This window comes from Carcharhinus amblyrhynchos, chromosome 24, assembly GCF_965287045.1.
Source record: "Carcharhinus amblyrhynchos chromosome 24, sCarAmb.v2.hapA, whole genome shotgun sequence".
Taxonomy (NCBI): Eukaryota; Metazoa; Chordata; class Chondrichthyes; order Carcharhiniformes; family Carcharhinidae; genus Carcharhinus; species Carcharhinus amblyrhynchos.
In genome coordinates, this window is record NC_137347.1 from 33,034,812 (window position 1) to 33,048,676 (window position 13,865).

At 39.6% G+C, this 13,865-nt stretch overlaps 1 protein-coding gene across 2 annotated transcripts in view; it reads left to right on the forward strand.

Moving 5' to 3' along the window:
• Nucleotides 1–1,684: 1,684 nt before the first annotated feature.
• Nucleotides 1,685–13,865, forward strand: part of LOC145358030 (polyadenylate-binding protein 4-like) — a 44,622-nt gene continuing 32,441 nt past the window's right edge. The window contains exons 1-4 of one of the 2 annotated variants that reach the window (XM_080211736.1): nt 1,685–2,381; nt 10,985–11,178; nt 12,397–12,512; nt 13,690–13,829. In XM_080211736.1, coding sequence (XP_080067862.1) covers nt 2,189–2,381; nt 10,985–11,178; nt 12,397–12,512; nt 13,690–13,829 — 643 coding nt within the window. In that variant the 5' untranslated portion in view covers nt 1,685–2,188. Of the gene's footprint in view, nt 2,382–5,677; nt 5,830–10,984; nt 11,179–12,396; nt 12,513–13,689; nt 13,830–13,865 lie in introns of those variants that run through there. The other variant, XM_080211737.1, reaches the window with a different exon arrangement.

A 13,865-nucleotide genomic window follows, 5' to 3' on the forward strand; every position in this document is an offset into this window, starting at 1 on the left:
AAGGGGCAAGGTTTAAAGGAGACGCTCAAGACAGATTTTTTACAGAGAGTAGTGGATGCCTGGAACTCCGGGGGAGGTAATGGAAGCGGATATGATAGTGACTTTTAAGGGGCATCTTGACAAGTACATGAATAGGATGGAAATAGAGGGATATGGCCCCCAGAAGGGTGGGGGGTTTTAGTTAAGTCGGGCAGCATGGTTGGTGCACACTTGGAGGGCTGAAGGGCCTGTTTCTGTGCTGTAATTTCTTTGTTCTTGTTTTTTATTCTTTATCCCATGAATGAATATGAAAAGAAAGACCTAGATGAATATGAGGTGAGCTGTTTTTGGAAATAAGTGCCTTAGTGTGGCACTAAGGAAGAGAACTGAAATCAATGCTGACCCAGCCTGCGATGCCCACATCCCCATGAATGAATCTGAAAAGAAAGACCTGGATGAATTGAATGAACTGCCAGAGGAGATGGTTGAAGCAGGTACAACAACAATATTTGAAAACAACAGGTTTATTTGGATCACGAGCTTTAGGAGTGCTACTTCTTCATCAGGTGAGCTGATGAAGTAGCAGTGCTGCCAAAGCTTATGATTCCAAATAAACCTGTTCGACTTTAACCTGGTATCGTAAGACTTCTTAGTGTGCCCATGCTAGTCCAATGCTGGTATCCAATGCCAGGGCAGCATGGTGGTATAGTGGTTAGCACTATTGCCTCACGGCACCAGGGACCTGCGTTCAGTTCCTGCCTTCGGTCACTGTCTGTGTGGTGTTTGCATGTTCTCCCCATGTCTGCATGCATTTCCTCCAGTTTCCTCTCACAATCTGAAAGATGTGGTGTTGACCTAAACAGGCACCAGAGTGTGGCAACTAGGGGAATTTCACTGTAAATTTCATTGCAGTGTTAATGTAAGCTTGACTTGTGACTTTTAAAGAAACTTTACTTTTATCAACACATCATAGCATTTGAAAAGACATTTAGATGGGCACATGGATGGGAAAGGTTTAGAGGGATACAGGCCAAACTCAGGCCAATGGGATTGGTTCAATTTAGGAAAATTTAGTTCGGCATGGACAATGGGGGTGCTGAAGGGACAGCACAGTAGCACAGTGGTTAGCGCTGCTGCTTCACAGCTCCAGGGATTTGGATTCGATTCCCCACTTGGGTCACTGTCGGTGTGGAGTTTGCACATTCTCCTCATATCTGCGTGGGTTTCCTCCGGGATGCTCCGATTTCCTCCCACGGTCCAAAGATGTGCAGGTTAGGTTGATTGGCCATGCTAAAATTACCCCTTGGTGTCCTGAGATGTGTTGGCTAGAGGGATTAGCGGGTAAATATGTAGAAGATATACGGGGGGGGGGGGGGGGGGGGAGAGGGAATGGGTGGGATTGTGGTTGGTGCAGACTTGATGGGCCAAATGGCCTCTTTCTGCACTGTAGGATTTCTATGACTTTATGAGGAGAACTGTTTTGAAAAATAGTAAATTGTTAGCAGCTGGGAGGGGGACAGAAGCTTGGAGCAGTTGAGCCTGCAGAGGGCAGAGACTGTAGCTGACTTTGATGGTTTCTCTCTCTCTTTCTCTCTCTCCCTCCCTCTTGTTCTCTTGGGTTTTTTTTGGTCTCTCTCTCTCTCTCTCTCTCTCTCATGCTGCAGGAAATGACGGGACAGTTTGTGCCCGCTATAAAAAGCCTCTCCTCCATTCCCTCTCCCTCCCGTCTGCCAGCCACATGTGTGAGTGTGCAAAAGCTCCAGCGGCTGCACACACTCATACTTGAAAAAAAATTATAAAAAAAACAAAAAAAACTTTACAAAAAACAAAACAAAAAAAAAACCCAAATAAAAATCGGCGGAACTTAAGTTTTGAAGAGAGGAGGGGGGAAAAATCCAGTTAAATTAAAAAAAAAGGAAAAATAAAGCCAAGCCGCCACGCTGTGGGATTTATTGTCTGGAATCGGTCCGAAGTTTCTGGAAACTGAAGCGTTCGAAGCGGTTTTTATTCAAATTAAGAGTCCTGCCTCAGGCCTAAGGAGAGAAGAGATTTTACAGCCGGCTCGAGCATTTCTGGAAAGTTCCTCGACCGGCGGGTTTTTTTTTTCTCCCTCTGTTTTAAATCCTCTCTCTCTCTCTCTCCCTCTGTCTTTTTTACCGTTTTCTTTTTTTTTTAAAGTTGCTGTTTTTTGTCCGGACTCTCGCTGAGGATGAATCAAACCGGCGCCAGCTACCCCATGGCCTCGCTCTATGTCGGCGACCTGCACCCAGATGTGACCGAGGCGATGCTGTACGAGAAATTCAGCCCGGCCGGGCCTGTGCTCTCCATCAGGGTTTGCAGGGACATGATCACCAGGAGGTCACTCGGATACGCCTATGTCAACTTCCAGCAGCCCGCAGACGGTGAGGCCAACACTTTCCTTTTTTAAAAAAATCGCTCCCCCCGCCCCAGCCCCCCTCCTCCCGTCCAGGCCCAGCCTGAAACACAGCTCCTCCACCGCGCCCCTCCCTCCCACCCACCCAAGTGCTGGGGAATCACAGCTTCCACCAAACCCACCACCTTCCAGGGTTGCGAACGATCCAACCCACCTCCCTCCCAGGGTTGGGGAATCACAGCTTCAATTTCTCCCCCTGGAGTTGGGGAATGACGCTTCCACCAAACCCACCACTTTCCAGGGTTGAGAATGATCAAACCCATCTCCCTCCCAGGCTTGGGGAATGACAGCTTCAACTTCTCCCCTCTGGAGTTGGGGAATCACAACTTCCATCACACCCACCACCTTCCAGGGTTGAGAATGATAAAACCCATCTCCCTCCCAGGGTTGGGGAATGACAGTTTCAACTTCTGCCCCTGGAGTTGGGGAATGACAGCTTCCATCAAATCCACCACCTTCCAGGGTTGCGAGCGATTAAACCCATCTCCCTCCCAGGGTTAGGGAATGACAGTTTCAACTTCCCCTGGAGTTGGGGAATGACAGCTTCCACCAAACAGTGGAGTTGGGCAATGTTAGTTTTCACCAAACCCATCTCCTGCCATGGTTGGGAATGACTAAACCAACTTCCCTCCCAGGGTTGGGGACTGACAGTTTCCATCAAACCCGCCTCCTTCCAGGTTGAGAATGATCAAACCCATCTCCCTTGCAGGGCTGGGGAATGACAGATTCAACTACTGGAGTTGAGCAATGACAGCTTCCACCGTTTCTTCTTGGAGTTGGGCAATGATAGTTTCCACCAAACCCACCACCTTCTAACGGTTGGAATGACTAAACCAACCTCCCTCTTGGGGTTGAGGAATGACAGCTTCAACTTATCCCAGGGTTGGGGAATGACAGCTTCTATCAAACCCACCTCCTTCCAGTGTTGGGGAATGTTAGCTTCCATCAAACTGGCCTACTCCCAGTGTTGGGGAATGATAGCTTCCACCAAATCTGCCTACCCCCAGTGTTGGGGAATGACAGCTTCCATCAAACCCGCTTCCTTCCAGGGTTAGGGAATGACAGTTTCCACCAAATCTGCCTCCTTCCAGTGTTGGGGAATAACAGCTTCCATCAATTCCATCTCCATCCAGAATTGGGGAATGACAGCTTGCCTCCTGAAGTTGGAGAATGAATCAGGAGCCTGAAACTCAGCCAGCTGAATGACAGCTTCCACCAAGCCCACCTCCACCTAGATTTGGAGAGTGGAGGCAACTTTCAAAGGCAGTCATGTCTCATAATTACTAAAATAGCAATAACTAGGCTGGCAAGCACAAGGAATGATTCTATTCTGTCGACTTGATGCCTTAAAAATCATGGCATGCACCAAACATTTCTATCTAGGAGATTCCATGTCTTAATTTCTGAAATAATGGGCTAGTAAATAGAAAGGTTAAGAATTCTGAAGAGACAGAAATATCATGACCTTGGGGGAATCTCCATTTGTAAACATGCAGTTTCACACGTGTGAAAATCAATAATGATTTCACATTTGTCAATGTCACGGTTTGCCTTGAATTGGCACATGACTTTTTTTTAAATAGATGCTCTAAAGAAGTTGCAGGCAGGAACATGAACACACGGTGAATTGAATTGTAGGTAAAATGCATTTTAGGCATGCACAAAAAAAATGTGGCACACCAATTGGCCTTGTGGAAGAAAAGCTGTAGAGCATTCCCTCAGTTTTAAGTTTTATTTATTGGCGTCACAAGTAGGCTTACATTAATACTGTGATAAAGTTACTGTGAAAATCCCCTATTCGCCACGCTCCGGTGCCTGTTTGGATACACTGAGGGAGAATTTAGCATGGCTAGTGCACCTGACCGGTAAATCTTTCGGATTGTGGGAGGAAACCGGAGCACCTGGAGGAAACCCACGCGGACACGAGAAGAATGTGTAGAGTCCACACAGACAGTGATCCAAGCCAGGAATTGAACTCGGGTACCTGGCGCTGTGAGGCAGCAGTTTTGTGCCACCTTGCTGCTCTATCCATCAATGGATAGATGAAGTATCTGATCTGTTTCTGGACTTTGAACCAACTACAAAACTTTTATTGCTAATTGCAGCTACGATTTTGGAAGACAGTAGAATTGACCTCCATGCCCCTGGGCTTGGGGAAGAAAAGAAAACAGCCAGTATCCTGTACTAGATTTTGGTCTTACAAATCACTTCTGAAGAGAACATGTCTGATCTAAAAGTCAACTAGCAGTTGCTGTTGAGATTTGCATATGAAGAATGGCTTTTTGGCCATTCACCACCATGGTACTTTAAAATTGGGTTGGAGTTTTGTGCATATTGACATTAATCTTGAATTTTAATAAGAACATGCCTTCAGTATTCAAAGTTTAGTGAAATCTAGTGCAGATGCGTTTGTAGGATCGGTCTCCTTTGTATGATATAGTGTACACCTGTTACTGTAAGCTTGTTGGGCAGTGCTTTTCCTCATCCCCAAGCCTCATAGTGCTGAAGCGGATTGTATCCCAGGATTGAGAGCAGAGAACCTAGCAAGCCATTGAACACTGGATTTTCCTTGATGTATGATTCATTGCTCTATCAGGTTATCCATTTACCCACTAAATGATGAGGGAATATTTTGCTCTTTGGTTGTGTGCACTCGTGCTGTAACATTTGTTTCTCATAATTTACACTCTGATTTTGTACTTGAAATTATTTTTGTTTCCTATCTGTTGTCTTGAACTAGTTCATCCAATCTAATCTGGCATTACTTAGTTTCTGCACAGAGTAAATATACTCTTTCCCTTTCTCTGATTGTTGGGTCAAGTTTTGTGTATTTGCAACAATGATGGGAAATTATCAGCGGAAGATATTCCTCTTCACTTTAGAAAATGCGGTGTTCAGCCATTTCATATGCTACTTTGGCCCCTAATGTAATTGAGTTGTCGGGGGAATTGGCCTCTATCCACTTGTAATCTTTGTACGGTAAGATGTTTTGCAGTATTCTAGTGACTTTTAAATCCAGTTAACAATAGGGTAGCAGCAGATAATGTACACCCTCTTGTTCGGTAGTGCAAACTTCAGCACACTAGTATATGTCCTGGCACAAGTTAGAATGCATATAACAGTAACTTGTGTGCTGAAGGATGGATAATTATACCTTTTGATCTCATTGTTGCACTTAGATTATTAGTTTCACTTTGTTTTAATGTCTGTTAAAATTTTTAAAAAATCTTTTTCAGTTGTTGTTCTGTGATCCTCCTGACATCACAGCACCAGCTCTAACACAAAACAATGAAAGGTTCTGATGCTGAGCGAAACTGTGCAACTATCGTGGGCTTAACCACAGTTCTCAGCCAATCGGAATCCTCCTTTATCTAATTCAGAAATAAATGTTCAGCTACCAGCAACCTACACGCATGGTAAGGAACAACTCGAGCATTTACACGTTATCCATAATGAAATATGAAGCAGTTTTCTAATGTGCTCGGCATACAACTTTCTAGTGTCACTAATTCTTTCCTCCCCTGTACTAGTGACTTTTCTTGTCACTTGATTTAGGCAAAGTCTTCCATTATGAAATCTGTTTCTATCCCCTTTCTGTCAAATTCTTTTTAGAAGTGTGCTGCCTTCACAAAATAATCATAGCAGGGTTGAGCACACCACTTACTTCTATTAGTTGTCACTAGGCTTGTTAGCATATTGATGCTAATATGCTTCATGGTGAAAATTAATATTCATATATCAGTATGCTTGTATATGATTTTAATTCATTTCTTCAAATTAATCTATTGCAGTCACCATCTGTAACAAACCAATACTTTACAGTAGGGTGGTAGTTCAAGTCCTTTTTCCAGACAACACCACTTTGCATCACAATACTATAATTTCTGGGTATTTTCACAATTGGCATGCTTGCAGTGAAAAAATTAAAGTCACCATTACACTACAAAATCCTAGTGACAATGATTTTTAAAGGTATCAGATGAAGTAGCTGTTGGGTTGTTGTGAGTTACAAAAGGTTAAGACTTGGTATAACGCGTATGTAAGTCATTTGAGCTCCACATTCATTTCACAACAGGTTGATTTTTGTACACAGTTGGATTTGAAGTGTATTCACTCTACTTAAAAGCTATTTTATATGTACACGTTAAGGACACATAACCATCAGTTTTAACTTCCTGCAGCATTACAGAGGGCATAAATTCAAACTAAATTTTATCATATAAATCACGGGATTCACGTTTTAAATGGGTTATAATTGCTGTCAGAAACACCAATTTCTACAGGTCTGCTCAATGACTCTCTGGGTATCTGAACACTTCTCAAATTATTATTTAGTGAACAAAAATCATCATTTTCTGTTGGTTATGAATTTGTACTAGAAAGCAAAGTTAAGATCTGTTGGCCTGCTGTGCACTAATTGATCTCTTTAGATCAATGACAAGCTGATATATATCCACAGTAAAACAAAGGTGGACCATTAGCTATGATGTAGATTGGCGTCGAAACTTTTCAGAGTATGAAAGCATAGTTCAATTCTTCAGAGTGGACTATACACAAAACTAGCACAAATAAGGAGAAGGAAGATAAAGTGCTGGAAATGCAGAATGTTACAGGAAACAACAGAATTGTCAGAAAGATTAAGTAATTCGAATATCAGAAATTAAGCTTTCAAAAAAAGGCAACAACTTTCCCTGCCACTTTTGTTAAACTCAACTTGCTTATGCAGCTGTTTGAATACTGTATTCCACAAGTTGAATGCAACTTTAAACAGCATATTGCAATTGCTGCTAGAAACATGCATTTTTTTAAATGTTCCTGTCGTAACTCACTAGGTTTAAATACACTGTTCAAAATTTCATTCGTAGTTTGAAGAAAAAAATTACTGGCCAGTTTTTTTTTCAATTAATTAAGATTATTGACTACCAAAGTTCAATTCTGTTGATTGCTTTAGAAAAAAAACACACAGAACTTTGAATGTTTAGAATTTGGGATTAAATGTTTCCTTTTAAGGTCACCTGACTCTTAAATGTCAGATGTACATTTTTTTCAGAGAGTGTAGTGTGATAAACTTTGAAAGTGCCTGAATTAAAGGCTAGTTATGTGCCTTGTTTTAATGTGAGCTATATTTTCTTGAATTGAATAAATTGTCTAAAGAAATGTCAGTGTTCCTGTTTCCAAATCAGTAACTTAAATAGTGTCTTGTCCATTGAGATTTTATTTTAGCTAAACCCCAGGAAAGGAGATTGGCTCCGACCATGTGGCGAGTGTAATGTTGAATCAGCTCTTCTGCCAGCACATGCCTTTAAAGGACCACTTGCTAAAAATAGCAAGCAATGAAGCACAAAAGAGGTTACATCGTCCATTGATGGTGCTTTTGTGAAATGGCTGTGTATTATCATTTAACATAGCAATGTAGCTTTCATTGGCTTTGAAAGTACATATAAAATAAAATATTTCATAAACACTACATATTACTTCAGAATTTTCAGAAAGCCTGGCAAATTACACTTCAAATGTTTTCTTTAAAAAACTATAAAGTACAGGACTGCTAATTATTACAGACGTTGAAATTATACCCCTGAGAGAAATTTGGAAGCTGAAACCAGAGTCCTTTCTTGGAAGAGCTGCGTTAGGATTTTGCTTTCATCTGATAAAATAGTGTGTAGAGCACTAACTCTACTGATGCAAAATATCTACTGAAATTTATTCAACTGGTTCCTTTAAACTACCTAAATTGAGATTTTTAAAAAAACTGATAATTTCAGGGGGTGAAAAATGCCCTTAAATTTTAAACTGCAGTTGTTTATATGAGTTTGTTTTTTTTTTGCATTGCTAAAATGTTTGTATGACTGTATTAATGGTTGTAGTCAGATTACTAGATGGCTGCTTAATCCAGGTACAAGTTCTGTAAAATCAGATATCTACTGGAAAAGGCAACTATTTAAAATGAAGTAGACATTTATTCAAGGTTGACAGTGTGCTCTAGCCATATGAAAAGGGTGAAAATGCAATGTATTTGCAGTTGCAGTATTCAGATTCAAGCTATTTTATGTATTTGCATCATATTAGTGGCAGTGGAAATGTTACCCTGAAGTCCTATCAGCATAATTCTTTCTGTGTGAAATGACTTAGGACATATTTATGAACAATGGGAACGACAATGCTCAAACATTAACAGAATCCAATTATAACTGATAAAACTGAGGTGGATTAGGCCCCCCCATCATGTGTGACTGCACGAAACCTGCTGTTTCTGTGTTTTTTAAATGTAAAACTTCCCATGTCATTTTATTGACCTTGCTTTCCTCTGACCTATGAAAACTTTCATGGGAGGAAGGGAAAGTACTAAATTGATCATTTTCAATCCACAGTGAGGTTCATCCGTTATCCTTATAGTAAATGTATTGAATAGTGCTTAGGAAAGTTGGAATGAGGAAGAATTGTTGTTCACAAATTTCAATCAGTGAAGCTTTTCACAGACTAACACAGCATTCACTAATGGAGGGCTCAGCAAAATGAGCTGGTTTGTTCTGCTGACTTTCAGAGACCAGAGGGAATGGTGTAGCAGGGGACTGGGCAGACCTGTTTCATATAGCTCATGGAATCAAAATGCAAAATATTAACATTAAAGCGATTGATTTGAGGTTTTTTTGGGAAATAAATTGTGTTGACTACCAAATAAATTTTGTTTGCATGGCAATTAACTGGTAACTTATATGAGTGTGTACCAGGTATTTACTTTTGAAGTTTGCAGGCATAAAATGAGATTTCCTCCTTGGGTAATGAAGCAGTATAATGCTGTAAAACGTTGTCCTAAATGTAAACCACTTTGACACACTTTGTTAACCAGAGATGTAGTGTAATAGGTGAAAAGTGGTAAGATGTGGGTTTATTCTTTTGTCCCTCCATGTGAGTTCCTGGTTCAACACATCTTTCTCTAAGCAGTTGTTATGGTGAGGTTGGGTGCTTCTTTGGTGAAAGGTATTTATAGAGGTCAGAATGTTGACCAAAGTCGAGCATTTGCACTTCTCAACATAGTTTTCAGGGTGTTACTGGTAAAAATTGAGACATGGCTTCAGCAGCGAAATGGAAATGAAGTATAAATAATCTTCAAAAGTTTCACTTTTATATGTAAAACATCCACAACTTTTAGTAATTCAGATGAAAACTGTAAATACTCTTCTGTAACTATACAATGATATCAATAGAGCTGAAGTTTACATTTTGAATCAGTGTTTATTTCACGTTGTTCAAATATATATATAAGAATCCTAACTTTCCTTCCTGGTACACAGATATATTAATCAATGGTCAAGGGAAAACTGGGGTAAATATAAAAAGCAGTAAATAAGATGCATACTAGTTTAATTTTTGGGAATGCTTAATTTGGTGGAATAATTAGCTTTAAAAATATTATATTTAGTTATGGCTGTTTTAAAACCTGTAATATTTTATTGCCTTTGTAGTTGGGTTCTGCCATAAGCAGAGAGAACCCAAAAATGTGCATGCTATAGTTTAACAACTTTCTGTAACCCTTTTTGTTTCATCATGCCAGGTGATTCCTTTATCTGAAAAAGGCATAATACGTGTCAGTGCTACTCTATAAGAAACCTTTTTGAATTAGATTTATGTAGCGCTTACTGTAAATATCCTTTCTTCTTATGCAGGGATGCCTTATCACCCCTAGATAATTCCAGATGCCAAGATTAGGAATTTATTTGAGTGGAATCACTGACTAATACATTGCAATACAGTATTTTGTAGTATATCAATTTTTTTTCTTTCATGTGATGTGGGCAAGGTCAGCATTTTTTGCCCATCTCTAATTTCTGTTGAACCGACTGGCCTGCTAGGCCATTGAAGAAGGCAGTTAAGAGTCAGTCACATTACCATGGATCTGGAGTTCCATGTAATCCAGACCAGCTAAAGGTGGCAGATTTCCATCCCTAACAAACATTGAACTAGATAGGATTTTAACAACAATCAATGATAGTTGTTATGGTCACTACTACTGAGGCCAATTTAATATTCCAGATGTATTAATTGAATTAAAATTCTACTACATCCCCGAGAGCATTAGTTTGGATCTCTCTGGATTACGTGTCCAGTAGTATTACCACTGGCCACCATCACCCTTGCCCATTGGTTGTGTTGACTGTAACAATTTTCATATTTGAAGTGCACTAATAACCCATTGATGAACAATCCTGGCATCTGTTGAGCAGATCTATGTAATTCTACCTCAGCATAGGAAGTGAACAAGAAAAGGATTTATTATGTTTTGACCCTTGAACAGTGAGTTCATGATTTTGTTTGAGGTTTCTGGGAAGCAGTGATTCTTTCTCGCCCCCCGGTTGAAACAAATTTTGTGGCTTATTTGTGCAATTAATCTTGAGCTGTTCGTATACATTTAAAAGGCTGGATCATCCAGCCATCTAAATAAAGAAGTTTGATGTGGAGGGGACAGGACGGCATTTTATTATGCTGTGCGATTATTTAAATATCTTAATTATAGACCCTGTTAACTTTAGCTTAATTTGAACAACTTTTAACATTTACTTACTATTGTAGCTGAACGTGCCTTGGACACCATGAACTTTGATGTCATCAAGGGGAAACCAATCCGAATCATGTGGTCGCAGCGTGACCCATCCCTGAGGAAGTCTGGCGTAGGTAATGTGTTTATCAAGAATCTGGACAAATCCATTGACAACAAGGCTTTGTACGACACCTTCTCCGCATTTGGAAACATCTTGTCTTGTAAGGTGAGTTTGAAACCACGATAGAATGAAAGCTAACCTTAGACTTCTCACAATCCTTTTGCCGGCTAATGCAATAAGCATGTAAGTTTGTATATGTTAAGAGATCTTATGAGATCAGAAAGTCTTACAGGAGAATTCTGCTTCAGGGTACGTGACGTGCAGGTAGTTTTAGAAGTCAGCTTGCCACAATGGCTTAGCATCAGTGAAATGAAAAATACAAAGATAAGTTAATTATTTCCATGGGCCAGATTCTGCTGTGGAAATTATGGTGTTTGAAGTGTGCATGCAATTATTAACACACAAATTGACGAGCAACTTGTAGCGAAGGCAAAGTATCCTGTGAATTGCGAATTGCCAGTGGTTTCTGTTCATTTTGTGCCATTCTGGCATAACCTACATGAAAACAGCACATCACCCTTAACCTCTGCAATTTTCATGAATTAGCTACATTTGTACATAATTGCCCATTAAAACTGACTACAAAAAGTTAAGTCTAGTAAGTTTAACATCACTAATATCCATTTAGCGATATCATGACTGTTAATCAACCTTTTGCCTGGAAAGTAAACAATTATAAATGTACAGCCTCATTTCTTGGGGTTATAGAAACATAGAAGGTAGGAACAGGAGGCAGCCATTTTGCCCTTTGAGCCTACTCTGCCATTCATTATGATCATGGCTGATCATTCAACTCAATAGCCTAATCCTGCTTTTTCCCCATAACCTTTGATCCCATTCACTTCAAGTGCTATATCCAGCCACCTGTTGAATACATTCAGTTCTTTCTTTGTAAATTGTTTCATTTAAAAATGCCCATTTTCTCTTGCTGTATCTTTCTGATCTTTCTTTCACTCTATACTTCTAATTGGGCATTTTGTTCAGTTACTCCAGTTCACCTTCCTTCCTCTGTTTATTTCTCAATCCCTTAATTTCATTGGTTAAGAAAATGCTCCATTTGTCCAGGTGTTCACCAAGCTTCCAGTGACTGTCGCAACATTATCAGCTTTCTCTTCTAGCAACTAATGGGATATGCCCCTTTCCAGCAAAATCTGGCCCGATTACCTTTACTGAGCATTTGTATGGACTTGTTTTTAGGTCCTGATACATTATGATCTTGTTTTTATTGTGTCTACAACAGAACCATTTAATTCTAGTTAAAAGCACATGAAAGTAAAGTGCAAGTTTAGGCTGCCCAGAAACACTAGTATTTCTTTTCTTCAGGTGGTATGTGACGAAAATGGCTCCAAAGGATATGCATTTGTTCACTTCGAGACTCAGGATGCTGCAGATAGAGCTATTGAGAAAATGAATGGCATGTTGCTTAATGACCGGAAAGTGTGAGTACTTCACACTGTTGGTGTTTAAGATCAAGGTTTTAATGTGTGTGCTGCCAGTCGTTGGAAAGTGTTGCTGATGCCTTGTACCAAATAGTTACGTGGTTATCTTCCATTCTGGGAGATGGCAAATCTGAAAAGTTGATGATATGAATTTATTTAAAGTTTATATATATACAGCTAAGTTTGCCTGTAGGAGAGAGCCACACATGGTGAACTAGAACAAAGAAAATTATAGCACAGGAACAAGCCTGCACTGACTGTGCTGCCCGACTGAACTCCATATCCCTCAATTCCCATCCTATTCATGTGTTTGTCAAAAGAAATTGTATTAGTTTAATAAATTTTTTCTAAAATTTTAGTCAGCTCAAGTAAAGTGAACATTTAAGTTTCAAATAAAAGGCCTTCCATTTATTCCCTATTCATTCTTCTCAGCTTTTTTTTTCTATTTTAACAATACCCTTTCTTTTATTTGTTCTTTAGCTTTTTTTTAACACAGCTTAAAACACTTCATTTGTTGGGTGTTTCTTCCACCTTCTGCCCATTTTTCAGTGATTCAAGGCCTAGAGGTAGAAGTAAATGGTACTTCACGGCATTAAAGAGAGGAATGCCACCATTGACAAGTTAGCTGCAAGTTTCATTTTCATGGACAAGCTAACTGGTCCATGGAACACAAAATATTGAAAGACTTTATAACAAAGCACCATAGTGGATTAACTATATGCAAATTCATCTTTTGCCTCCAAGTACTTGTATTTACAGGTTCAGTAATGGATCAGTTGCAGTGCTGGTTCAGATCAGAACGCTTGCTATATATAAAGCACAGTTCCAATGATTATGGTCCATTCAATGTGCCTGCTTTGTATAATGCTAATTTTTAATCTTTTTTGACAGTACAGCTTCAGGATTAGCATTGCTACTTTCTATTTGTGTGACTGTTCATATTATGCTTGCTATGTGGAAGAGTGAAGAAATGCTACTTAGTGGAGGAGATGAAAAGATGAGGTTATTCTGAGCAGTTCAATTACCAAAACATTACAAACTGCATCATAAGTTATATGTGTATTTTCAGAACAAATATCTGATCTCAAGGACTGCAATCAATTTTCAAACTGTGCACCATGGAAGCTTTTGCTTGATTTTTATATTTCACTAAATATTACATAACTTTTTAATTTAGATTTGTTGGTCGTTTTAAGTCTCGTAAAGAGAGAGAGGCTGAACTTGGTGCAAAGGCAAAAGAATTTACCAATGTTTACATAAAGAACTTTGGTGATGATATGGATGATGAACGACTCAAAGAAATGTTTGATAAATTTGGTGAGTGTAACCCTTCTACAAGTGTGGTTTAAGATG